We start from the raw sequence: 24,920 nt of genomic DNA, 5'->3' as shown, positions 1-24,920 counted from the left end.
TTCATTTAGAAACACTGCAGACACTGGTACATTCTTCTTCTCTTGTTTAATATTTGCTGCAAACGTGTAACTGAATGGTGGAGGTAGATCTAGTCAGTAAACATGCACTGAAAGTTCTGAAACTCATGTACACGTGACAACTGGTGCATCCAGACAGAGCTTCCTGTTCTCTGGGTTTGAGCCAGGTGTGCGCGTTTGTGTGTGATGTGTTTTTGTTCAAACTGCAGGCAAACTTTTCTGTTGTGCTGATACGGCTCAAATTACTGATACATATAGAAAAGCTATTAATTTATATCTTATATAAAATTCCTTCAGAACAAAGGTGATAACGCTGCAGAGTCTCATCATTACTCTAAATGTCTGTTGCTGTTTCCGTCCCTCAGCACGTCTGCTCACTGCTCTGTTACCTGGATGTTTGCAGTGGATCTGTGTGCGAGCTGAAGTGAGGAAACACCTTCGACGCAGCAGCTTTACTTAGCTCCTCTGACACAGAGCAGGAATGTGGGAGCTCTGCAGGGTGCAAACAGGATAATTGTTTCAGTGTCGTCGGGCGTTTGTTTATCCAACAACAGAACAACAGCAGAGCTCTGCTAAGCCCCTAATGCCTTTATAATCTAATGAAGAATCAGCTCAGCAGCTGACCAACTGTTGGAGGGAAAGTCAGGAGCATCACATTTGTGCCAGTTTTTAATTTAAAGTGACAAAAACCAACACACCACAAAGTGCGGTCTGTAGATGTCATGGAGCATTCGACTTCCTCCCACTGTCTTCAGTCTTTTCTTCTTTGTTTTCTTAAATGCAGATACATGTTGGAGCTACACTGCCACTGAAAACCATGTATCTCCAGCTGTTTTCAGCGCTGATGATGCATTTTCTTTAATAATCCTCAGATTAAAGCAGGAAGCTGCTTTAAAAACATAAAGTGACACTTCATTCTTCCAAACACCAAAACTGGAGATGCGTGTTTTTCTCCAGACACGGACAATATGAAAAAAACTCCAAAGAGGAAGAAAGATGGAGGAGACAAGTGAACTGTGTTAATTCAGTGTAACATGATGATCTCCCTCCCACTAAAAACAGATTAATTCATTACACAAAGTGTTCCTGCTGCACATGTGTAGTTGATGCAGCCATCTTGTCTTTAAGTTAATCTGCTGCTTTTCCAACCACCTGACGTCTTAAAAACCTTCCTCTGCCACCCCCCAGTGGATTAAAGTGGAAGCACAACCAGACCAGACCCTGAAGCAACACAGGTACAGAGAAGGGCTTTAAATTAATTTATTAAAAAAAAAGCATTTCTCCACTGAAGCAGAACAAACATCAAATTTTTTTCTTTTACTATTGTTTGGAACGTGTACAATCAGAAAACAGACTCACCAGGTCGCCAGAGCAGAGTAAAATAATCAAGCAAAGAGAAGGGGGGGGGGGGGGGGGGTGGTGGCGGGGAATGGGGGGGTCTGCCAACACCACAACATCAACACAGCTGGGAGGGACGAGGAGGAGGAGGGTGGGAGGAAAACAAAAAAAAAAAGGAAGAGGAGGAAGGAGGGAAATGAAAACACAAACATTGAATCAAGTGCAGGTCTGGTTTGGACAAAGCAGGTCTTTTTTTCTCCTCTGTTCAATTTACAGTTAACAACTTCTCTGTCGGATACATGCAAGGTCAACATCTGGAACTACACATGGAGATTTCATATGCTTATATCAGTTATCTGTGCAAGTATTAAAATATGTAGGTATAACGAAGCAATTTCAAATGGATATGTCAGAACGAGGGGGGGAAAGAAAATATTACGAAAACTATTATTATTATTATTACACCGTTTCACTGACAGAAAAAAGGAAGTTCACGTAAAAAAAAAAAAGAAAAAAAAAAAACAAAAAGTGAAATTTCTAACTTAGTTACCGAAATGTCACCGACCTCACCGTTTTAAGCTCTTCCTTTAATTAAATTATTACTTATCTAGGTAAGTGAAAATACATTAAAAAAAAATCCTATGCTCCACATTTTGAACAACAAAATACTGCATATCTACGTACAGCTGCGATATAAAGGAAGGTCAGTATTGTGAGAGGCTAGCTGCCAGAGTTTTCAGGAATATTGGCTCCGAGTTGATCCCTTTCTGGATGCGTTGACCGTAACTTTTCGTTTGAACCGTTGGACGCTCGTCGGACAGACGACGGTCGCGGGCCTGGGGACGATGTCGTCTGCTGGCTGCCGGAGTCTCCTATCTGCTCTGAGGTAGATGCGGCAGAAAGGTGGCATCCAGCCTGAGCTGAGTCGGGGCCCCTCCCCCCCTCCTGGACCTGCGTGAGGTCAAAGGTCAGCTCTTAAGGGTTAATTGTTGTTAAGGCTTCCTGTGGTCTTGGTTTAGTCACTCTCCTGTTTCAGTGGCTCACAGGGGACACCTTTTGAGTTCATCTTTGTCCTGTTTCTTTATTTTGTTCTCAACCCACGTTCCAGTCTTTAAAGGGGTGGACATTATTATTTTTTTCTTTCGATGCTCTAGAACAGATAACCCAAACTGAAAATGAAAAGATTCCTCTCCGTTTGGCACCTCTGGAGTCAGTGGTAGAAGGAGGAGTAACAAAACAAACGACGGGGGACGAAGACAGGAGGGAGGAAAAAGTGGTGGTGGTGGGTGGTGGGTGGCGGGGTTGTGTGGTGTGTGTGGTTGTACAGACTAGTTGAGGTGGCTGCCTTGGTCGTTAGCTGCTGGCGAGTCCGAGTCTGCTGTGGCGGCGGCCGGGGCTGAGGGGGCCGGGGCCGCCTCGTCCTCCGATTTGATGCGTTTGGCGTCCGGCTGTTCGCTGGCCAGCTGGTCCCCGTTCTGCCGCTTGGTGGGGAGGGAGGCCGAGGCCGAGGCGTGGGCCGCCAGCAGGTGGAGGGGGCTCGCCACAGCTGAAGCGAAGAGAAGATGTGGGTTAGCAGAGGAAATGTTTCACTGGAATGAACCAACATCTGGAAGCAGCTGGCCTGTGGGACGTGTGGTTTGGCTCCGACGGGAGGAGATAATAAAGACTTTTATTCAGTGGAGGCAGAGAAAGTGTTTATTGCTGAACATAAACAGAACTGTCAGATCTCGTGGTGCACTTGAGTGTGTGTGGTGAGTTATCTCCTGTAATGAGACCACATGAACCTGCAGCTGAAGACGTCCGACTCATCCATCAGTCGTTCTGCTAAAACGAACAGAGGAGAGTCACTCATCCTCCTCAGCGGATATACTGTCTCTTGCATTTCTTTGATCAGCTGATGAATCAATCTCTTCTAGTTCAGCCTGGAAGCCAGGGATTTTTGGGAAGTGGAGAAACGTATGGTAGAAGAAGAAGAACGCAGCCAAACGTTAATGAGGTTAAATCGTTAGTTATTGGTCATTTATGAAAAGGTTTAAACTTCCTCTGTGAAACTGCTTCAGGCCTGTTTATTCATACAGAGCATGAGAGTTTATTCTGTTTGGGCTTTTAACCTGATTATACATGGATTATTAGACTCTGTGTAATCACATAAATATGTCTGGTTGCAGCTTCTCAGACGAGAAGACTTCCTGTTTTTCTTCATCTTGTATGACGGGAAACTGAACGCATTTTGCATTTTAGATGGTTGGTCGGACAAAAACCATCAAATCACCAGACATCACCTGAGATTTGTGGCAATGTGACGACAATTTCCTGACGTTTACAGACCCGACAGAGGGAAAACAATCAGCTGATTAATCCGTAACAAAAAAATTAATTCAATATCATTACCATCATATATAGACTTTTATTATGAAATAAAATTTTGTTGTGAAAAATGTTATTACAAAGAAGTTGTATTGAAAATTGTCGTCTATGGAAGCTTTATAAACATGACGAGTTTTTAAAATGTTGATGATCTCTACTGATCCAGGAAACAACTGACTGTGCTGTCTGATCGGTTTCTTATGATTAACTCTGGAGGAGGTGCTCCTCTATTTTCCAAACCTCATGCAAAAAACAAATGATGGATTATTTTTAAATTACCAATAAATTACCATTTGATTGTGTTGTGCTGACAGTATCATTAATATGTAAATATAGTTTGGATACATAAATAACAGCCATGTCGTTCCCTCCTTCCAGGGATGAGTGATGTCATATTTAACACAGATGTTGGAAGCTCATCAACACTAAGATTTGATTTCTTCTCCTCAGTGAACAATTATTTACATCCATCCAAAGAGAGTTCATTCATTAAATAACATCCTGATTCATTTGGAAGAGAATTTCTTTAGAAATCATATTGGAACAAAACAAATAGCTGCATCTAATAAAATCCTTGTTTCTCTGAGTTTCTCTCCACACAACGTCCCACAGCTGCTTCTCACCGTTCCTGTGTGTCTCACCTGAGCTGGCGGGTCCCTGGATGGCAGTGGTGATGCTGTGGGTGCCGTTCTGTGTGATGGCCTTAATGGGCAGCTGGTGCTGACCTATGGGGGCCTGCTGCACTATGGTAACAGTCTGCAGGGGCGTGGCTGACTGGGAGCTCTGGATGATGCGACTGGAGCCACCTATAGAGGTGATAGTGGGAACCGTCTCCACTTTGACTGAGAGGATGAAAACATCAGAGGACGTCAGTGACGGTTAGAAACACACCACGGGGAAGGGGCGACAGGGAGCTGTGTTTGCACCTCATACTGTTACAGTGAGGATTGTTTCTCTACCAACACCCACTGACACCAACTGCAACATAAGTGGTGATGCAGCAGGTCACGAAAAGGTTTCCCCGACTCACCTTTGACCTCTGTGTGCTCTCCGTTCTCCTGCGGTTCGCTCTTGATGATGGTGGCTGGCTGGGCGATGACGGCGGTGGCGGGGCTGAGCGACCCTGCCGGGATCTGCTGCAGGACGTGCACGGTCTGGACAGCGGGCTGGGAGGCGCTGGTGCTCACTGGGGAGGCCATGGTGTAGGTCACCGGCTTGATGGTGGTGTGAGGTAACTGACGCTGGACTGCTATGAGTACCGGCTGGTTGTTAACAGGCGAGCCTGGAGCGGAGAAACAGACCAGGAAGTGTCATGTCTGAGGTCGGCGCGCAAACACATCTATTTAAGCTCTTCCAGTGAAGCGCTGCTGTCTGCTGAACCCTGCAACTGTTTTCACTGGACACAATAAAGCTGCTCAACAAGTAATGTGAGAGGCAATAAAATTTAACAACCTCTTTACAGTTTTATGGTGAATCAACATTTCTTTGTTCAGGACAGATAAACTCTGATTTGGCTTAATGTGACAGTGAGATAAGACAATATAATATGTTGTGGCAGAGCCGACATCCACAGACGCTTCAGCAGCTGCACTGAAAACTGAAGACGCTGCTTTAAACCGCTGTGTGAGAGAGACGGTTCTACCTGGTGTGTTTTGTGCAAAGCGTGCTTCCTGGATGACTGCCAGTTTGGGCTGGACTGCTGTGGTGGAGACCGGGGTGGGGACGGAGGAGGTTTCCAGCTCCAGCGGAACCGGGGAGCCCTCTCGTGATAGGCTGTCGGGGGTCTGGACGCCGCTGGAGTGAGCGGAGAGCACCCCCGAGTGATTGGGAGACGCCGGTGCACTCCTGAGAGGGTGGAGTCAGTTAAATGTCAGTTGAATGTAAAAGAGGAAAAGGTGGCTGGCTGACACACAGACAACCCAACAGAGAATAATCAATAGAATAATCACTGAGGGCTGAGGTGTGACTGAATGCTGCTGTAAAATGTGAGCAGACTGTGATAATGACTCATGTGGAACTACTCATTTACTGCCAGTATCATTGACTCCACTAAGTGTCTGGGCTCATTATTGTATTTCTGTTTTCTGACACCACACCGTAAAGCTTTACTGTGTTGTAGACAACATCCAGATAAAATGCTTTTACACTGGTGCAGTTCTGTTAATGAATCAAGCAGGAGCGAGCGATTGGTGGGATGAAGCCAGACCTGGAGGAGAGGGGTCCGTGCGGGGTCCTGAAGCAGGGGACGCCCCGGGGCCTTCGTTTCCTGAAGGCCTGCTCGATGAGCTTGCTCTCTGAGGACGGATCTATCCTCCAGAAGGAACCTTTGCCCGGTTCCTCTTGCGACCGCGCCACTTTGATGAAATATCGGTTCAAAGACAGATTGTGACGGATTGAATTCTGCAATAGAAGAAAAGCACGAGTGGTGAGGACGTTACAGCAAAAATAAACATGTTTTAAAGGTCCCGTATTTTATAAAAGGTAGATGTCCATGTGTTTCTGATTATAAAGCATGTCTAGGTTCTATATTAATACTGTAAAAGTGTCAAAGCCTCAGTCCACAGAGAAATGCACACAGCCTGTATTCAGAAACTGACAAAGGAGTCACCACCCTCAGCCACACCCCAAGCCCCACCCACCTGGACCCACCATCCAACCTTATAGGATTTGGTTTCTCTGAGTGTTTACCTGAAATCTGCTATACTTTTATTCAATCACTCAGAAAGCAGCCAGAGAATCAGAAGAGAGGCTCTGTGCTCTTGGCTCTTAAAACCACAAATATATCTTCTGATGAGATCAACACTTCAAATAAAACACTGCAGAAGAGTAAAATAAGGGACCTTTAAATAGTTTGTTATTATTATTATTGATGATGTGTTTGTGGCTGTTTTAGAGCAGGTCTGTTGTATTTTTATCACCAAAGCTCAGCTGAGCCTGCGGCTGAGACTCACCTGCCAGCCCTTGTCTGCAGTCCTGTAGTACGGGTAATTCTTTGTGATGTGATTGTAGATTCCGTTTAGTGTGAGCTGCTTGTCCGGGGCCAGCGTGATGGCCTGGACAATCAGCTGTGCATAGGAGTACGGAGGTTTGGAGTCATCCTGTGGAGCAGAGGAGAAATGCAGATTTCATGAATCACACAGCAAAAAATTTCTACTAAAATTACAAATACAATGCACTGAAATCTGGAGTGTGTTTGTATTTTTTAATTCTTCAAATATTTTATTTTCTTAACTCAGTGTTGGAAAAATATGATTATGAAATATGATAGTTTCAATGAAGCCTGACAGATTTTTTTTAAGCCTATACAAATGATGAAATGTTGAGATTTTTAAAAATCTGACAAAGATAAATTAGTTTATTTTTGTTTTTTGTTTTTTTTAAACATAAAATTATTTTTAGCCAAGAATCCCATAGATTTATTTTTTTAAAGGACTGTAAAGAGGAACTCAGCGGGACATTTTTAAGTGCTGGAAAAATTGCAATGGAGGCACAATTTTATAATTACTGCAAACGATTTATATATTTCCATTTGGTTTAACTTATTGCCCAATAGATAATGTGGATTCAAATATATCTGCAATAAGTTTAAGTTTTCAATTAGGTGAATTTCTCTAGATACAAATATGTCAGAGATATAAAATAACAAAATCTGTTGGTCAAGATCAGTAATAAGACCGAAACATGTCATATATGAATTAAATAGTAATAATGGTATAAACACAGTATATGTTGACAATGTGTAGTCATGTTTTTCATTGCTGTGTTTTGAATGAACAAAGTATTTTATATTTACACTGTAAATTTCAGAACAGGTGAGATTTATGTGTCTTTCACGATCTAAACAAACCAGTCGCCTGAAAATGAGTCAGAATGAGTGTGAACAACTCCAACACAATGTGTCTGGAAAGTTGTGATAATTTATGAATTAAAATATTCAAAGACATGTTTAACACCAGAGCACGTGTGATTTGCTGTTTATAAGCATGCTGCTGTGTGGGAGGCTGCAGAGAGCAGCGATGATGGCGACTGAACTGACATCGGGAAACGTTCAATGACACCTGGTGAAACTGTGACTGGACTCTGGTATTGGCCTCACCTTGGGACTGTCTCCTCCGGAGGCCTCTTTGTCGTTGTCAGGCTGGGAGTTGTCGTTTATGAGCTGCAGCTCTGCAGAGCTGACCATGCGACCTCCCATCCTGTAGCCTGAAGAGCCAGCGCCCCGCGGGCTGGAGGGGCACGAGTTAGCAGCACTGCAAGGAAACAACAACAATAACAGCACACTGTCAGCTGCCAAGACACTTAGTGTAAATATGATCACAACCATTTAAGAAATAAACAACCAAATATAGGCTTGGATTAAGTGCTTAAACCTAAACTATAACGAGCGTGGCATTTCCCAGAAGGGGCACGGTTGCGTTCCCTGGCTCGGTTCATCCGCAGTCTGTGCTGCAGTGGCACGCTTTTGGCTGACATCTATGCAAATTGCCCTACCACCCAGATTGTCTGGAAACACTGCAGTCTCTTTAGGATCCACAAAGCCTAAAGCAACATTCAGACTGTAATCAAGCGTGATTATCCAGTAAATAGGTTGAATAACCAGGGGATGAAGAGACTTTAAATGTAAAGCTCGATTTCCATATCTGTTCAGGCTGTGAAGATGTTGCCAAACCAGACAAACATTCTCACATGTGTAGCACCTGCCGCCTCTTTCATTACTGTTCGTGAACAGTGCACACATTTCAACATTTAACCTACAAAGGGAGGCTTGTAATAAAGAGGAAACCTGGTTGGTTTTCAGCCATCTGGCTGAGATCAGGGGTTGAGAGGATCTAAGAGTCTGAGGTGGAGCCACCTCCCCCCCTGAGCCCTGCAGTCACTGACCTAAGCCTAAGCTGATCACCACACAGAGGCCACGTCAAGGTCAGCTGACAACCCAAGGTCAACTAGGGGTGGGATGGGAGTGGCTGTTCTTACTGCCCTGCACTGAATGGACTGGGAAACTGTAGGTTAATGACCAGGAAGGAAAGAAGTGAATTTAGAGCTGGTGAAACTGAGAAGTACGTTTTTATATTTATTTTCCCTGTGAATGTTGAAGTAATACAGGCCTGACTTAGATATCTGCTGTATTAACAACATAGTAATATATTCTAAATTTCTCATTAAAAAATAAAACCTATACAAACTAAAAAAAGGGAAAGTTATTAAACTGGCTGCTCTAATAATGAATTATGTTGAATTAAGAAAAGCTTCCTCAACCTGATCAAATGTATGGATTAATCTAGTGTTTTAGTGGATTCATTATAACAAAAAAAGAATTAATTGCTGTGATTGACAAACACATCTTTGCTTTGCTGCCTGCTGTAGGTCAGTGAACACATCATTTCCAGCAGCGAGTACCTGATGGTGCCAGTCGGCGACGGCAGGGGGCTCATTAGGTGAGCGATGTTGTCTGGAATGTTGATGGTCAGGGGGGAGATCTGGGGCTGTACTGGTTTCACTGGGGACTCTGGAGCTTCACGCTTCACTTTCTTCCCACTGGACAAAGCTGTGAATGTGATCTTGATGTTTGTGCTGGGGAACCTGAATGTGCACCTGCAAAAATAAACAGACACACAGTTTAAAATAAAAAATGTCAGTTTTGTTTGGTTTTTTTTTTGCATCTGATGAAAACAGCAGTGAGGACCTGATAACACCGCACACAGCTCTGCCTCTGACTTCAATCAGCTGAGAGAGACAACGTGTAACTTAATCAAATTTCAATAATGATGCAATGGCTTGATGAAGGGTTACTACACTGCGGCGGACTAGAGTTCAGGCTGGAACTGTCTCCGATACGTCGCCTCGGAGGACAACCGGCCTGAATTAGACCGAGCCGTAGATATAAGCCACGACGCCTCAGCACCATGGTAACAATCAAATACATCTCAGATGATTCTTCTCTGTTCATAAGTGCTGACTGATTCATCTGTTCACAAAACAATAGAAGATAAACTCACAATTATTATGACAGTGATTTATCACATATAAATGGTTAATATTCATAATGTCCAGCTCCTTAAATTTTTATATCTTTGTGAACTGAAGGTCTGTTCAGACAAATGACACTGGCCTCCAGGAAACAGCCATTATATAAAACTTTTAGGTAGTTACTAACAGAAATAATCAATAGCTGAAGCCCAAGCAGTTATTTAATCACTTTAACCCCTTTGTTATATTCGCTTCCCTCCCACTATGACTTTCAGCCCCTGCAGGGTGCAGGATCAGGACTTGCTTGTCTTGTTGCTGCATTGAATTATGGGCCACCGAGTCTATTGGATGAATCCTCTGCGTGTCCTGTGGATCTTCAGTGAACTAGACCATCATTTAACACAAACCTGAGAGAAGGAGCGCGGCGTGCTGAACTGATAACTATGACACCACAGACGGAGAAATCGTGATTAAAGGTGATGAAGTGTAGGTGTCTGACTTCTAAAATGCAACTGCAGCAACATCACCACAGCAGCAAAGTCTGAAGTCAGTCCCTCATCGGCACGCATCGCTGTTTAAAGGGCGACTTCACCAATTTTATCTGACAGGGGTGAGGTTTAAAAAAGGTGGTTAACTCATTTAATGGAGCAAACTGATTCAGTTCATTTCAACAGGTGGTTTAGGATTAGTCCACATGAGTTGTGTTCAAACAAATTAGAATAAATTACATGTTTATTCTCATTCATTCAGAATTATTTCTTTTACAATGTGACAACCTCATCTCCTCGTGTCACAGATGGCAGGAGGTTACAGGTGGGGGTAAAACACCTGAACAATTTACTGCAACAGGTCTGAACCTGACGTTTAGTGTCCGATTCTTAGGGACATAAAAATAACTGGTGTTTTAAATACCTGAAAAAAAGCCTCCTTCACTTCCCTGTTTAATTTCCTGAGTAATTAAAAAACTAAAAACAACTAAACAGACTCAGGAATGTGAAGATGCTGCCAACAGAAACTATACAAGTTGAAGGGAGAGTTTCTTGTAATCAAACTATTTTGGATTTGATAAAAACAGGCCTGTCATTGGTTTGGCCTTGTCATTTATATCAGAGGGGTGAAGGGAAACTGTTAAAGCTCCACACAGTCTAAAGGTAGATGTCCATGTGTTTGTGATTATAAAGCAGGTCTAGGTTCTATATTAATACTGTGAAAGTATCAAAGCCTCAGTCCACAGAGAAATGCACACAGCCTGTATTCAGAGACTGAGCCTTAAAACCAGCCGTCAGGACTTCTGGAACTTTGTGATGTCACAACAAAGCAGTTACTGCTCTTAGTCATGCTCCAAGCCCCACCCGCTTTGTTTCTATTCAATCGCTCAGAAAACAGTCAGCCAATCAGAAGAGAGGCTCAGAACATCTCTTCTGATTGGCTGACCGACCTGTTGTTACCAGAGCTCCAGAGAGAAGCCTGAGAGAGGAGATGCAAAACTACACTGAGATGGTTTTTGGTTCTTAGAACCACAGATATATCTTCTGACGGAGATCAACACTTCAGATAAAACACAGACAAAATGTAAAATATGGGACCTTGAAAAAACTCTTCAACAGTCCCAGATGATCAGTGAATAGAAGAACTCTTTTAAAATCAGTGCTCAGGATCAGGCTGCGCGACACCCTGGAGACGGAGCAGGCAAACATTGGTTTCTATTTAGTTAACAAGTGCCAGGCACAGCAGTTTTTTTTTTTTGCCAGACTCTCACAGAGCTGGCATCTGCTGAGAGAACCGTATCCCTGACACTTACATCTCAAATTAGCCTTACCGCTCACAGGAGGAGCCTGAAACACTTCCTGGAGCCAGACTGGTGAGGGGAGACACTTTCATTATGCATGGGCCCTCCAAACACCCTTTTGGGGGGGCAGAGACTTCTCTGTGGATCTGATGAAGTTATGGAGGAGCCTTAAATAACATCAGAGCGACTGCGTGTGACTGACAGAGTGGGGACAATGATATCTAAATATACCAGTAAATAACAAAATATCAAAGACAATACTGCTCCTTTATGATCTGTCCTGTGCTTCAACCTGCTGTGCAGCACAAATATAAATACTGACCCAAACACCAGCAGCCTGTTAAACATTAGAAAAACTATTAAGCTTTAGAGACGTTATAATTTGTGGGTATGTTACATAGCAGCACATGTTGATGTTGGCTGATCGTTCCTGTAGGATCAGAGTGTGTGTGGGTTTAGACTGAGTCATAATTAATCCCCATAATTCCCTGAAAACCATTACAAGCTTATTTTAGTCCCTGGTCTATAAGCATGCAACTGGGGCTGCAACACTGATTATTAATTAATTAAAGGTTTAGTCTATAATACACCAGAAACAGTAAAAAAAAAAAAAAAAAAAAAAAAAAAAGAATTTCACAGATTTGATGATTGTAACAAAAATGAGCAAAACTGGGTTGTTCCACTTAAACAAGTGTTAATATTTGCTGGTTTTCTTAGATGTGTGTCATGGTACAGTCGGTGTTTTTAAACCAAAAAGGCTGTTTGAAGACATCACTTTGGGTTTTAGGTTAAAATAATACTATAACTGAAAAAAGCAGCACATTCTCTCATTTAAACAATTAATTGATGACAAACGTATCAGAGCTGTGGCTGCGTTCTGTTTGAAAATCTTCTGTATCTTAGTTTAACATGATTCAACATTTTAACACCTCAGTTTGGGGAATATATTAAAAATATACTTTATGATAATTAGAGCTTGTTTTGGTTAATTGATCAAAAGAAAATTAACCATCATAAAAATGACAAACATTTTGTGCAGTTTTGTGCTTCTTTCTAAGAGAAATTATATTGAGCATTTTTCACTATTTTCTGATGTAAAATAGACAAATCAAGTGAATAGATTAACTAATAATTGCAACATTGGTGTTAACCATCGTTCCCATTCAATAAAATAAGCCATACTGATATTTATGGGGAGACATCTCATCAGAATAAATATTAAACTTGACCAATCCAACTTTTTCAATGCTACAGGAACATTTCTGTCTGTATTCAAAGTACTGTTCGTCAGTACTCTGCACTAACATCAACTGAGCATTTCAACACTTTTAATTCATGATTAGAAGTTTCTTAATTGTCTGTGTGAGGCTCATCACTTGGAAAGCTGTGTTTATGTAGCCAAACACCCTCCTCCATGCATGCATTCGCGTATCAACCCTGTTTTTCTCTTGTGTGAATAATGAGGCCTAAACTCCAAAACAGATGCACAGTTGCTACGCTGCTAAGCTGTTAGAGGAGCAACCAACAAAGCTCCTACATCTGAACACTTTCTTCTGATTTTCTCCCCCCACCCACACTGCAAAAAAACAGAGAGAGAATGTAAACAAAAGAAGACAGCAAGACAGGAAGGGCACCAACTTGGAGAGAATTTGTGGGTGTGGGAGAGAACAGGGGGAGGGAGGGAGAGCAGCGAGGGGAAAGATGGTCCTTTCTCTTCGCTCTGTTTACATCACCAAAGAGGAATCCCTGGAATACAACCGACCTGTCCCCTGGGCCACAGCTCTGCGCGTTCTCTCATGCTATCAATCTGCCTCTTTAGCTGCACCCGTCTTTTCCTGGGCTGTGAGGGTCGTTTAAGACGTCTCCTCTAGCTCAGGGGTTACAGTAAAGCACGTGAGCCCACGCTAAGCAGTGTCTTAAAGTGTAATAAAGACTGCCATTGATTAAAAGCTCTTTATTTGCAGTCGATCTGATCAATACAATGTGAAACCACTGCTGCTGCTGCTTCCTTGTGTTGCCTTCAGAATGAAATGCATTGGGTGCACGTATGATGTGGCTAAAGAGCAGCGCAGATACTATCAAGCTCAGTAAAACAGAATTTATTTTTCTGTGCAAAAAGCCAATTTAGAAATTGCATCAAGTCAAAACAAGACTTTCCTTTGTGCAGTACAAAAAAGTGGTTTCACATTGAGGGATTGCACAATAGCTGAGAGCAGGGTGGGAAGTATGGCCAGGGTTGGCAGAGGCTGGTGGGTTTCTCCACATGACAGGACACTTTAGTGAATAAATTGGAACTATTTTTTTTTTTTTTTTTTTTTTTTTGCCAAAACCCCATATAAATCTGTCTGGTCAAAATGTAAACAAGCTGGTGTGGTTTATTTTTGTGTCAAACACAAGCCTCCCATTGTGGTTTATAGTTTCAATTCTGTAAAAGCATAGTTTTTGCTCTTCTCTCTTAAATGTTTGAAATCACAAGTCAGTGAAGGGGATCCAATGTTCTGTTGCTTATTTTTTCGGCCTTATTTTAGTTTTGTTCATTATCTATTGTAAAACTAGGGGTATAAAATCACACAGCTACAAAATTGTCAAGGAAAACACAATTAAGTCCAAAACTATTTTCCATTCTGGTTCTTGATGAATAAACACAACTTAAAAGATTGTTTTTTTTTTTGTTAATTAGTCTTTTTAAACAATTAATTACTTGTTTAGTTTATAAAATGTCTCCCAGTTTCCCAAAATCTTACGTGAAGCCTAAAAATTCTTCAACTGACATTGATATAAAATCAGAAATGCACTAAGTCTTTATATTTATGAAGCTGGAAGCGGAGAACGGTTGGCAGTTTTAGTGATGCAACACACAATTATTTTCATTGTTGATTAAACTGCTGAAATGTCCAGTTTCCCAGAGTTCATGGTGGTGTCTTCACATTGCTTGTTTTGCCAGACCAACAGTCCAAGACCCAATTTACAAAATATACAAAACAGACAAAGGAACCATATTATCCCACTGCAGAACCTTTCTGCTTGAACAATAAAATAGTTTATTATTTTTCTGTTGATAAAATTAGCATTTCAGCACTACTAAATATTTCTTTCTTATTTGTAAATGTATCTGTAACCGCCACTTAAACATGGCCTACATCCAAACCCAGAAGCACATACTTGCTGAATACAAGTGCCAAGTTTTACAACCTATTAGCAAAGTGAAATACACATCAGGGTAGATTCCTCTATGTGATAAATGTTTGCTTGGAAAGCAGCAGATTTCACAATAGTACATTATTAACAATCCTTTAAGTTTAACAGTGGCACTGTGCGGGCTGCAACCTGCACAACATAGCTCAGAAACTTCCTGTTAACAGCTAAACCAAACTCTCTCCCAAATAAGTCTTACTTAATTTTGAAGTGAACCAACAGGCTCAAACTCGCGTTTAATGGTTAATGTTGGCAGATAAGTGATTAAATACACTGCCTAGCATGACTTCGGCTGACTTCAACAGAGGCCAAAGGTCCTGCAGGCTCTGCTGATGTGAGCCGGCAGGGCGGGGACGGGTTGGTTTGTTTACGTTTAGGGGTCGAGAGGCGCTCCATTCACAACTACAGCGCTGCTGCAGCTAACTGCTAGCTATCGTGTTTGCATGGCCACAGTTGTGAATGTTTACAGTTTCACAGCACACATATCTGTGACTTCTGTCCACGTGATTAAAAAAAAAAAAAAAAAAAAAAAAAAAATCAAAAACCAACAACAGTGCCCCCACCGTTTCGAGCTAGCTAAGTCCTGCTAGCTAACTAGCTCCACTACAGACACTGTGGAATGCGGCTAACGCTAAGTTAACCACAGGAGGGAATGTGGAAAGAAGGCAGGCGGCTAATTAACGCCGCTGCTAACAAGAATGTCAACAAAGAAAATGGCTTTGGGAACAGGATGCGGAATTCTTGCTAACATGCTAAAACACGTGGTCCTGCCGACCCTGCTAGCCAACACAAACTCAGTTGTTGTAAGCTGTTAACTTTAGCCGCCTGGCTGCTAGCGTTGCATCCACATGTTCACCAGCGGGGGGAACTTACATTCGCGGTAGCTGCAGAGGAGGGGCGCCCCGTCTCAGGAACACTCCGTCTACAAACACCCCGTTTTTACCGAGACACCTCAGGTAGAAGTCGCCGCTGCCGGTGCCGTCGTCGCTGGCGGTGAATATCTCCAGATGCCTCCGCGAAATGAAGCTGGAGTGGCCCATGCTCACGTCCACGGAGCCCTGAGACGAGTTCCGGCCGATGGTCACCGAGCGCTTTTTCATCATGTATTCGAATTCACGGCCCTCAAGCCGGGCAACCGGCCCAGACGATCCGCTCACCACGGCCATGTTTGGGTTAAAGTCTCTAAACGCCAGATACCAGGATAAATAAGACACGGGTGTACGGACGCCCAACTACGGCCCTTCACAGGCGTGTAAATGGAGCAAATCTACAAGAGGGGCATCAAATTGAAAACAGGAATTTAGAGGGGAACATGCGAGGCCAGGGACAGCGGCTCCGACCCACCGCCGAGAGAAAGGGTAGCGGGGAGATCCAACCGAACGGAGCAGGAGGCGGATATGGCTCGACTGACAGCGCTTTCCACCAATGAGAGCGGAGGACGCCGGGACAGCGACGAGGCTGCGGCCAATCACACGCCAGAATTAATCCGAGGACAGATTCAAGGTCGGTTGGTGAGCAGCCATACGCGCATATGCTGCTGGGTGAGTCGGAAGAGGCGGAGTGAGGGATTCAAACCGCACAGGACGGGAGTGGGTCTTCACACGTGCAATCAGTCACAATAATCACTACGGCGACAGATTATCGATCATCTGTGATCATGCATCGGCAGCACACACTAATGATGCATCCAAACCAAGAATCGACCGCATGTACTGAGGCAGATCTTAGCCCCCCCCTCAACCTCCACGTCGCAGCAGCGCAAAGCCACAGAGCATGGCAGCCTTCCTCCTCCACTACAGAATCCATGCCTTCGTTTGCGCGCAGCCCCCTTTGCAGCATCTTGTTAGTTTGTGATGATGAGGTTAGTTATCGTTTTAAAATATCATCCTTACACATCTTGAATTAGTGCAAACAAATCTTGTTGCCCTGACAGACCGGGCGGACCTACTCCATGTTGCCCTGGAGGAGGCTGCAGGTTCCGTGATCCTGGGCCGTGTTTTCCTCAGGATGGGGGACCCTGCCATCTGTAGGCCACTTGTTTGTAAACACTGTCTGTGGGGAAGTGGTGTGGGTGCGTGTGCGTGTGCGTGTGCAGCAGCCCAAGGTCTCTATCAGATGATCACACCTCTGACAAGGTGTGAAGTCATGATTAGGCGCTAACAGTGCGTTTTAACTGAATGCAGAATGGAGGTTAAACCAAGTTAACATAAGAAAATGGTCTTGAGTTTGAGAAGAGCTTGACATAAAAGTGTCTATAGAGGTAAGAACATGCCAGAGCAAAATGCATATATCATCTTCAAGACAACAAATAATGGAAAAGAAGAAAACTGGCCTTTTGTGAGTCTACAGTGTCCTGCTACACTAAACCTGTCTGTTCCTCTTTGTGGAAACATTAGTTCTTGTGGCTCCAAGGTTATGAAATCTTTATAGAGCTGAAACGTCCAGCCACTAGTCCACCAGTGCGTGACAGGAAATTAATAAAGCAACAGTTTTGATAACTGAGTCATCTATCAAGCAAACATCTTTGGTGCCAGCTTCTCACATGAGCTTTTATCTGTTTAGTTTCATTATGAATTAATTATTTTTTGAAGTCAGTCAAATAAAACAAACGATTTGGAGACATTGCCTCGGCCTCGGGGAAATTATTACTTTATCACATATCACACTTCATATAAAAACCCATAAATAAACTGAGAAAATAATGAGCAGAACAAACAAAGATCTAAATAATTTTTGGGTGCAGCCCTGAAGTTTTCCTGTAGTACTCAAGATGCCTGTGCAATGATATAAATTTATATATCATTGCAATTTATATATATTTATATTTTAAGTGACATGTTTTGCCACTTGATGCTCATATTAGATGTATATGAAGATGGTCCAGTGACTGAAATGTTCACTTTTTGTCACATTTTCCACCTGAGATAAATGAATCCTTTTTTAAAGGTCCCATATTTTACACTTTTCCAGTGTTTTATTTGAAGCGTTGATATTTATAAGAAGATGTATTTGTGGTTTTAAGAACCAAAACCAATCTCAATGCAGTTTTCATCTCCTCTCTCAGCTGGTAACAACGGCTGACTGTTTTCTCACTGATTGAGTAAAAATACAGCAGATTTCAGGTAAACACTCAGAGAAACCAAATCCTGCAAGGTTGGATGGTGGGTCCGGGTGGGCGGGGCTTGGGGCTGTAGCTGACTGCTGACTGCTTTGTTGTGACATCACAAAGTCCCAGAAGTCCTGACGGCTGGTTTTAAGGCTCAGTTTCTGAATACAGGCTGTGTGCATTTCTCTGTGGACTGAGGCTTTGATACTTTCACAGTATTAATATAGAACCTAGACCTGCTTTATAATCACAAACACATGGACATCTACCTTCAGACTGTGTGGGACCTTTTCTTCTTTTTGTCTGTATGAGCAGCTTCTCTACAAGGTGTGGTAGCTATAAGATATACTTTTTGTTTGTTTTACAACTGCAAAGGTATCAATGAAAACATGCTACTTCAATAATCCTCACTGGTCATTTCCAGACAGCATCAAAATAATTAAACTGATGTAGTTTGATTTAAGAGTAAAATACATAAAGCATCTAAAACCATAGCAATTGGCTAAAGATCAGACAAACAGTTAAAACAATACATTATACATTAAGATACTGAGTGAGCACAAATGACACGTTCGTGCTGTTTTTCATTTATTTATTAAATTTTTTCATGTTGATTTTTCCGTCTGATGCACCAAATGTTTCTCAGTGGAACCATATTTTATTCTGAGTGAGTGCAGTTTTGTTCAGTGACATTTTGGTAACTCTTCTTATCATGTGGCATGTCACCATTTTTGTGTGAACTGACTCATATTGTTCAACTCATAACCAGACCTCTGGCACATTCAAAAACTATTTCACATATTAATATTATTTTTTTATTGGATATGTACATGAATAATTCTCAAGAACAACAAAGGAAGAAATTTTGTTATAGTTGCAGCATTGCACTAGTAACTAAACTGCTTTGGCAATAAAGTGATGCCTTTAAATGAATACATCAGATGGCAGTGGATTCAGGTCTTGAAGAGACAGATCTGCTGAAATGTACTCACAGGTAAAATATCATTCACTGCCCTCTGATTTTTCTGGGACAAATTACAATCCACATTCTGCTTTTATATTCATGCCTTTATTTATTTAGTTTTCTAGTTTTCAGGAGTTGAAGGGCCCACCTGAAATAACGTCGAACTTCATCTTGACTGACCACTGGAGGGAGACATGCACCTTCACAATCCTCCAAAGATGACATCATGTGAACTCGCCAGCCATTTTAAGCTTTTAGGCTGGAGTACTGTTCACAAACGGAGCTCAATAATGCACACACGGTAGCATCACTTCATCACCTGCCAGAAGACAGATTTATATCCAGCCACAATACGCTGGCATTTATCTGCTTATCAATAACAGCATTTTTTAGAGTGCAGATTATGTCAACATGAGCTGCCTAATGGGATCGATCTTTATCCAACAACACTTTCATACACGAGACTTATTGTCGCTAATTTGACAATATTTAAGATACTACGAATCTGAGCTAATAGTACCTATAGTATCATTATGATTTAATAAAGCCATTAAGAAACCCACATCTGAAATATTAAATACCTTTAAATCAAAGACATTTCCCCTTTAAGTACATTTTAAAATTACTGAGAAATTAATAAGGAAAACATGAATAAGCATATAGAAATTTTGTATGTATGTGGTTTTAATAAGCCTGAACATAATAATTAAATATAAATTGCTAACACATATGTTCACAACATCTTATACCATATCAAAATTCATCATATAGATATTTTTAATGTATGCTCATATACAAATTTTACTATGGGTATTTCAAATATGTTCTAAACTTATATCTTCATATATGTGTATATGTGATAATGATATATCCCCCTATAGTTGATATATATGGAAACATCACTCTTGATATAGGGACATATATGTTATATATTACATTTCTGTATGGGTTGAGAGATTGATCTATTTTCTTTGATTCTTATCGTGCTGCCTGTGTCTGCCTTGTGTTTTTCCATTGGTTTCCATTTCCACCGTGTTCCAGGAAGCACAGCGGCTGCTGTGGCACAGTTAATGCGAATCAACTGTTAGTCAAAGCTCTTGCAAACCACATGACTATGGGATTTACAAGATAAAATCTGCTCGGCAACACCTGCAGAAGAGTATATGTTTTATAATGCTGCGTTGTTTGATTTGAGCTATAAACCAGTCAGGATGGATATTTGAGCCTCGTGTTCTCAAATGACAAAAACCGGTTATAATCTGCATCTCTCATGAGAGGTGCTAGTATGCACTGATGAGTACAGGTGTGATTAAGATTACAATGACGTATACTATCAAGATAGCTGGGGGACTTCAGTGTAACAGAGAGGGCAGTGTCCCCTGGGCAGCAGGGTTTCCATCTCTTTACAGAGAGAGAGCGAGAGCCCCATTACGCCTCTCCTCCATTTCCTCTCTCAGGGGCAGGAAGCAAATGGACACATTAATAACACTCTCCATGTCTGAGGGAGCTAATGGTGCCTTGAGTGCTGATTAAGTTTGGGAAGAACTGGGCGTGGAGGAGGAGTATCAGTTTCACTCTCTTGCTGTGCTGTATGTGGTGAACAAAGTGAACGTAGATCCTGCGTTTGATCTGTTAAAACTGCTGGTTGTTCTTGGAGATTCACTGCATCATGACGGAACATGTTTTCTGCCTGTCTACATAGCTGAGTACTTTTTTTTTGTGTATTTGAGAGAGGTGTTTATTCTGTCTCTCTGTGGCTTTGCACTGGGTGGATCTTACTAAAATAACCTCCAGCAGAAACCCACTCTGCCTGTTTAGCTAGTTTCTAATGTGGAGCCGCCTCAAAGAAAACACGACAACAGTCATTTTAAAGCAGGTTTAGTTCCTAATTTCACAAGCTTATCCATCTTAAGTGAACATGCACAGACATGTTGAAATATAAATATCAACTCTCAGTGTACACAGATGATAATAATGGCATTAAAATAAATAAGATAGACAGTGTCCTTAGTTTTTAAAAGCTTCCTCCTTCCATTAAAAGTGCTGAGAAATACATTTTCCCCTCCAACAAAGTCCAGGAATCACTGGTGCACAACATGACAAGTTGTTTTCACCCTGAAGTCAAAGGGTGGAATAGAGTTTTTTTTATCTTCTAGGATTATTCAAATGTGTTCCAGGTTGTGCCTGGATTTGAATTTATCACATATCCTTCACTGAGGCAAAACCTCAAGGGGTTCAGGGAGCCAGAGGCTCACAAAGTCATGATTTTTGATGAAGCTTCTGCCTCGGTCCCACCTGCCAGTTCCCCTGTCATCATCATGTCGCTGGTCTGAAGGAGTCCAGTCTCTTGGTCAGCTTTGACACAGTCCAGCTTCCCTCATGCTGCGATCACAGTATGTCATGTTTGGGCAGGTTGAGCTCCTCCTCAGACACAGTGAGGTTCCCCAGGTACCAGAATATCCAGAAGACCAGGCTGAGGAAGATCAGCAAAGGCCCGGACAGCACAAAAAAGTCCCAGAAGCTCAGAGGTGCAAAGATCCCCACGAATAAGAGGACGAGGCCGATGACATCCAGGATCACAGCCAGCGACAGGAAGACGATGGTGAAGTTCCCCTGCTCCATGGCCGGGGCCGGGTGAGACGCACACGTCGTCTGAAGGTCTGACAGGAGTGAGAGCAAGTCTCTCAAGAGAGGAGCTCTCCTGTCTCCTGCATTGTTCTCTTTCAGTGGCAGCACACCTTACATTTCTTTCATAGCACAAGACTTAGTGGCAAGACTTGTCCCCAACCACAACAACGGGTTGTGCTGCTCATTAACAGCAGCTGAAAACCCCACAGTCCACCTTCATTCCTCTGCAGGGCCGACTTGTTTTGCACCTTTTCACATCAACCCATTGTCTGTAACCTGCGTGACAGATTTATGCACATTCATTTCGTAATCAGCCGCTGTTGAGCTCACATTGACACAGTGATAGGCCTGCTATAATTAATAGCCCCCCCACCCCTTCTGCAGATCTTTTTGTTCAGCTAATGAAACTGCATCAGTGTGTTGCATCTTTTATCAGATGGTTCAAAGCCTCCTCTTGACTTCACTCCCACTGAGTTCAGAGATTTACCCCAGGAAGTGTATTTACCCTTTATATTTAGTTTGGGAGCAGCTCGGGATGGATACGCTGCATTCAAGCCTTCTCTAAATATTTAATAATCCATGGTTCATGCTTCACAACAATGACAATACCTATTGTGAAGTAACTGTCACAAAGAGGAAATGCACGTAATGGAAACTTCTCTGTGAGCACCTTGTTTGACCAGCCAGGCCGTCACTGTTTGTCTCAGCTCTGCAGCTCTGACTTACTGCCCTGCCTTCCTTGTGATGCTTTATTTACCGGAACGCTGTCACAAGACTGATGACAGTGAGTTACTCTGTCAGTGACGCCAACTCTCTGTCTCCATCCTGACATTTACATATATCACATTACTGTGATTCAAATCTGAGGATCAAACTCTGCAGCTACTGCGCCCACAGCATGATGAGTAGATATGTGGTAGATACACATTCAATGTGATCATTAGAGATACAGTGTCTTAAGCTGGTTCCCGGGCAGAGGTGGACAAACTACACAGCTCCATTACTTGAGTCAAAGTGTGGATCCTCCTGGTCAAATATTACTCCAATACAAGTGAAAGTTGTTGAGTCAAATTTTTACTTGAGTTAAAGTACTGCAGTATTTGCTTTTAAACATACTTAAGTATTAGAAAATGCTTTTTTTTTTTCTCATGTCAAGGCACCGTTGTATTCACAGAACAACCTGAACAACCACACAGGTCGTTTTTCAGCCCTATGATTGGACCCATAGGAGTGTCTCCTAAAATAGTGTCCCTACAGTGACAGTCTTACTGGACCTTGGTTGTCATGGTTACAATAACAGGCACGCAAACCGTACGGAGAGCAGCGTATGGTCACCGCTCTCACTATAATAACGGTCATGGCTTGGTTAAGTTTAGGAAAAGATGGTGATTTGGGTTAAAATAAGTACTTACTCATCTTTAGACAATCGTTGTTGTCATTGGTTACAATAATAACAATGAACCGTCATGGATAATAGAAACAACATTAAACATGGGAATCTTTGTATTTTTTTTTCTCTCCCGTAGTTTGTGCTTCTCCTCGCTCTCCCTCTCTCTGTCCTCATTCTGCAGGTCTCTCTGCCTCTGGAGTCACTGACTGACTGTTGAACCTGCAGACTAAGAATAAGTAAAGTAGCGATGCTTGAAAAATAAACTTAAAAGTCAAGAAGTCAAGTGAATGGACTGTGTGACTGTCCACCCTGATCCCAGGTCACACATGATCCTCAGTGGAGGATTCTCAGGTTTGTTTAACCAACACCACAACACTGAGACAAACCAGTCTGACCAGTGTGTGCGTTTGACAGCAAATCAGAGAACAAACACAGCCTGACAGTGTCTGTCCAGACACGAACATTTGTCCTTTTTAGTTGGAAACAATATATTTGAGAACCAGTGTCTCAGGAAACTGAATCAAGTTTTCTGTATTTTAAGGGGGATACGGTTTTTTTTTGGTTTTTTTTTTAGGAACCTAGAAAAAAAGTTTGTGCTACAATCACATCAAAAATTATGGACTACATGTTTTCTCCAATTCTCTGTGTATTAATTAGTATTTAGAGGTCAGTTTAAGTTAACTTGATTACATGAGATTTAATTTAGAAAAATGCACCATATCAGCACAATGTAAAGTGAAATAATACAAATTAGAGTCTAACTTTAGACCCCTCTACAAAACAGGCCCTTGAGATTTGGTAATAAAGCTCTAATCATTTCAGCTTATAATGTGCTTGAGTGGTGAATAAAGTTTTAACCAAAAATTTTGCATCAGCCACATGCTGAACCCTTCACACTTTGGGGCCTCTGAGAGTCTGGGGCCCCTGGCAGTATGGAATGAACCCTTTGAAACAGCATTCAGGATTTCATATTTGGAAATAAAATAAAAAAGTGAACATTTAAATGAAAAAAAAAAAGAAATACAAAAAAAAAAAAAAAATAGTCATGTATTACAGGTCCATGATTTAAAGAATTTCTTAATAATGTTCTGACAAACATAACTTGGAACTAACTACAGAGAATTTCCTCAACAGAACTTCTCCATTTTAAACCAAGTAAATATTCAGTCATTATTGTTTTGTTACTGGAAACTTCACCTTCGTTCCTGCCTGTGGAGCAGTTTCACGCCTTTGTGTGTTCAGCTGAAGCCTTTCCAGGAAACTTCACAGACTTGAAAATAAAGAGTTACTGAAAATAAAAACCATTAAAAATGTTTAGAGACCTTTTTTCAGTCGAGACTTTTCTGAGGGTGAGTGGGGGACACTGAGGGGCCTTTTTGTCTCCAGCCCTGTCTACATACATAACAGATGAACTTGCTCCATGTTGGTTTATGCGCCTTCACAAAATGAGTATTTTATATCATTCAGGTCAGATCACCTGACTGATTTCCTTTTGTTTGTCCGCAGTTGGGGAGTCCAGGGAGTCATCATACCCTTTGTTGTGGTAGACGGCGGATTTGCCCCATGTCACCCTGCCGGCTCTGGGCGGCGGTGATCCCTCCTGGCTGCGCTGCTGGTCGGGGCGCTTCGCGGGCTCCCCTCCTCTCAGCTTCTGGCTCCGGTTCAGCCTCTCGGATATCTTCCTCGCCAGCATCACGACCACGCTGTTCCTCTTCTTGCCCCAGCCGTCGTCCTCCTCGGACACCTGGACGTTCCCCACGTACCACATGAGCCAGAGGCCCAGGCTGAAGAAGGTGACCAGGGCGCCGGTGTAGATCAAGAAGTCGCCGTAGAAGCGGCCGTCGATGCGCAGGTTGGCGAATATCCCGACGAGAAGCAGAATCAGGCCGACGACGTCAAAAACCACGGCGAGAATGAATAAAGGCACACAGCCGCCTATGCACTTGATCGGGTCCATGGTGGAAACATCCCAGCCTCTTCACGCCTGTATAACGGGAGGATGCTTCATGCTGAGTCCCTGAGCCGAGGCGGCGCACCTGCAGAGCCCCGCCCCGCCCGCAGGTGAAGGCAAACACGGGGTCCTCGGCTCCTGCAGAGCCCTCAGCTCAAACTGCGCCCGAACACACCCTGCAGGTCCTTTACCGTCTTGTTATTCAGT

The 24,920-nt window shown here is 42.5% G+C and overlaps 2 protein-coding genes across 2 annotated transcripts; both read right to left on the bottom strand.

The window, feature by feature from the left end:
- Positions 1-1,263: 1,263 nt before the first annotated feature.
- On the bottom strand, positions 1,264-16,034 carry LOC139610612 (forkhead box protein K2-like). The gene is made up of 9 exons (XM_071465091.1): positions 15,548-16,034; positions 9,121-9,315; positions 7,820-7,973; positions 6,675-6,821; positions 5,930-6,123; positions 5,366-5,568; positions 4,754-5,005; positions 4,365-4,565; positions 1,264-2,902 (listed from the first exon to the last, which is right to left on the bottom strand). Exons 1-9 carry the CDS (start codon positions 15,838-15,840, stop codon positions 2,685-2,687), a joined length of 1,857 nt encoding a protein of 618 aa, XP_071321192.1. The 5' UTR covers positions 15,841-16,034; the 3' UTR covers positions 1,264-2,684.
- A 4,572-nt stretch (positions 16,035-20,606) lies between these two features.
- On the bottom strand, positions 20,607-24,920 carry LOC139610558 (transmembrane protein 238-like). The gene has a single exon (XM_071465088.1). The coding sequence runs from the start codon at positions 24,717-24,719 to the stop codon at positions 24,231-24,233; it is 489 nt and encodes a 162-aa protein (XP_071321189.1). The 5' UTR covers positions 24,720-24,920; the 3' UTR covers positions 20,607-24,230.

The sequence above is a fragment of the Trachinotus anak genome, unplaced genomic scaffold (assembly GCF_046630095.1).
Source record: "Trachinotus anak isolate AG129_WGS33_773 ecotype Australia unplaced genomic scaffold, CSIRO_AGI_Tana_v1 ptg000003l, whole genome shotgun sequence".
NCBI classification, from domain to species: domain Eukaryota; kingdom Metazoa; phylum Chordata; class Actinopteri; order Carangiformes; family Carangidae; genus Trachinotus; species Trachinotus anak.
The sequence above is the reverse complement of the archived record's forward strand: the minus strand, read 5'-3'. Positions and strand labels throughout refer to the sequence as shown.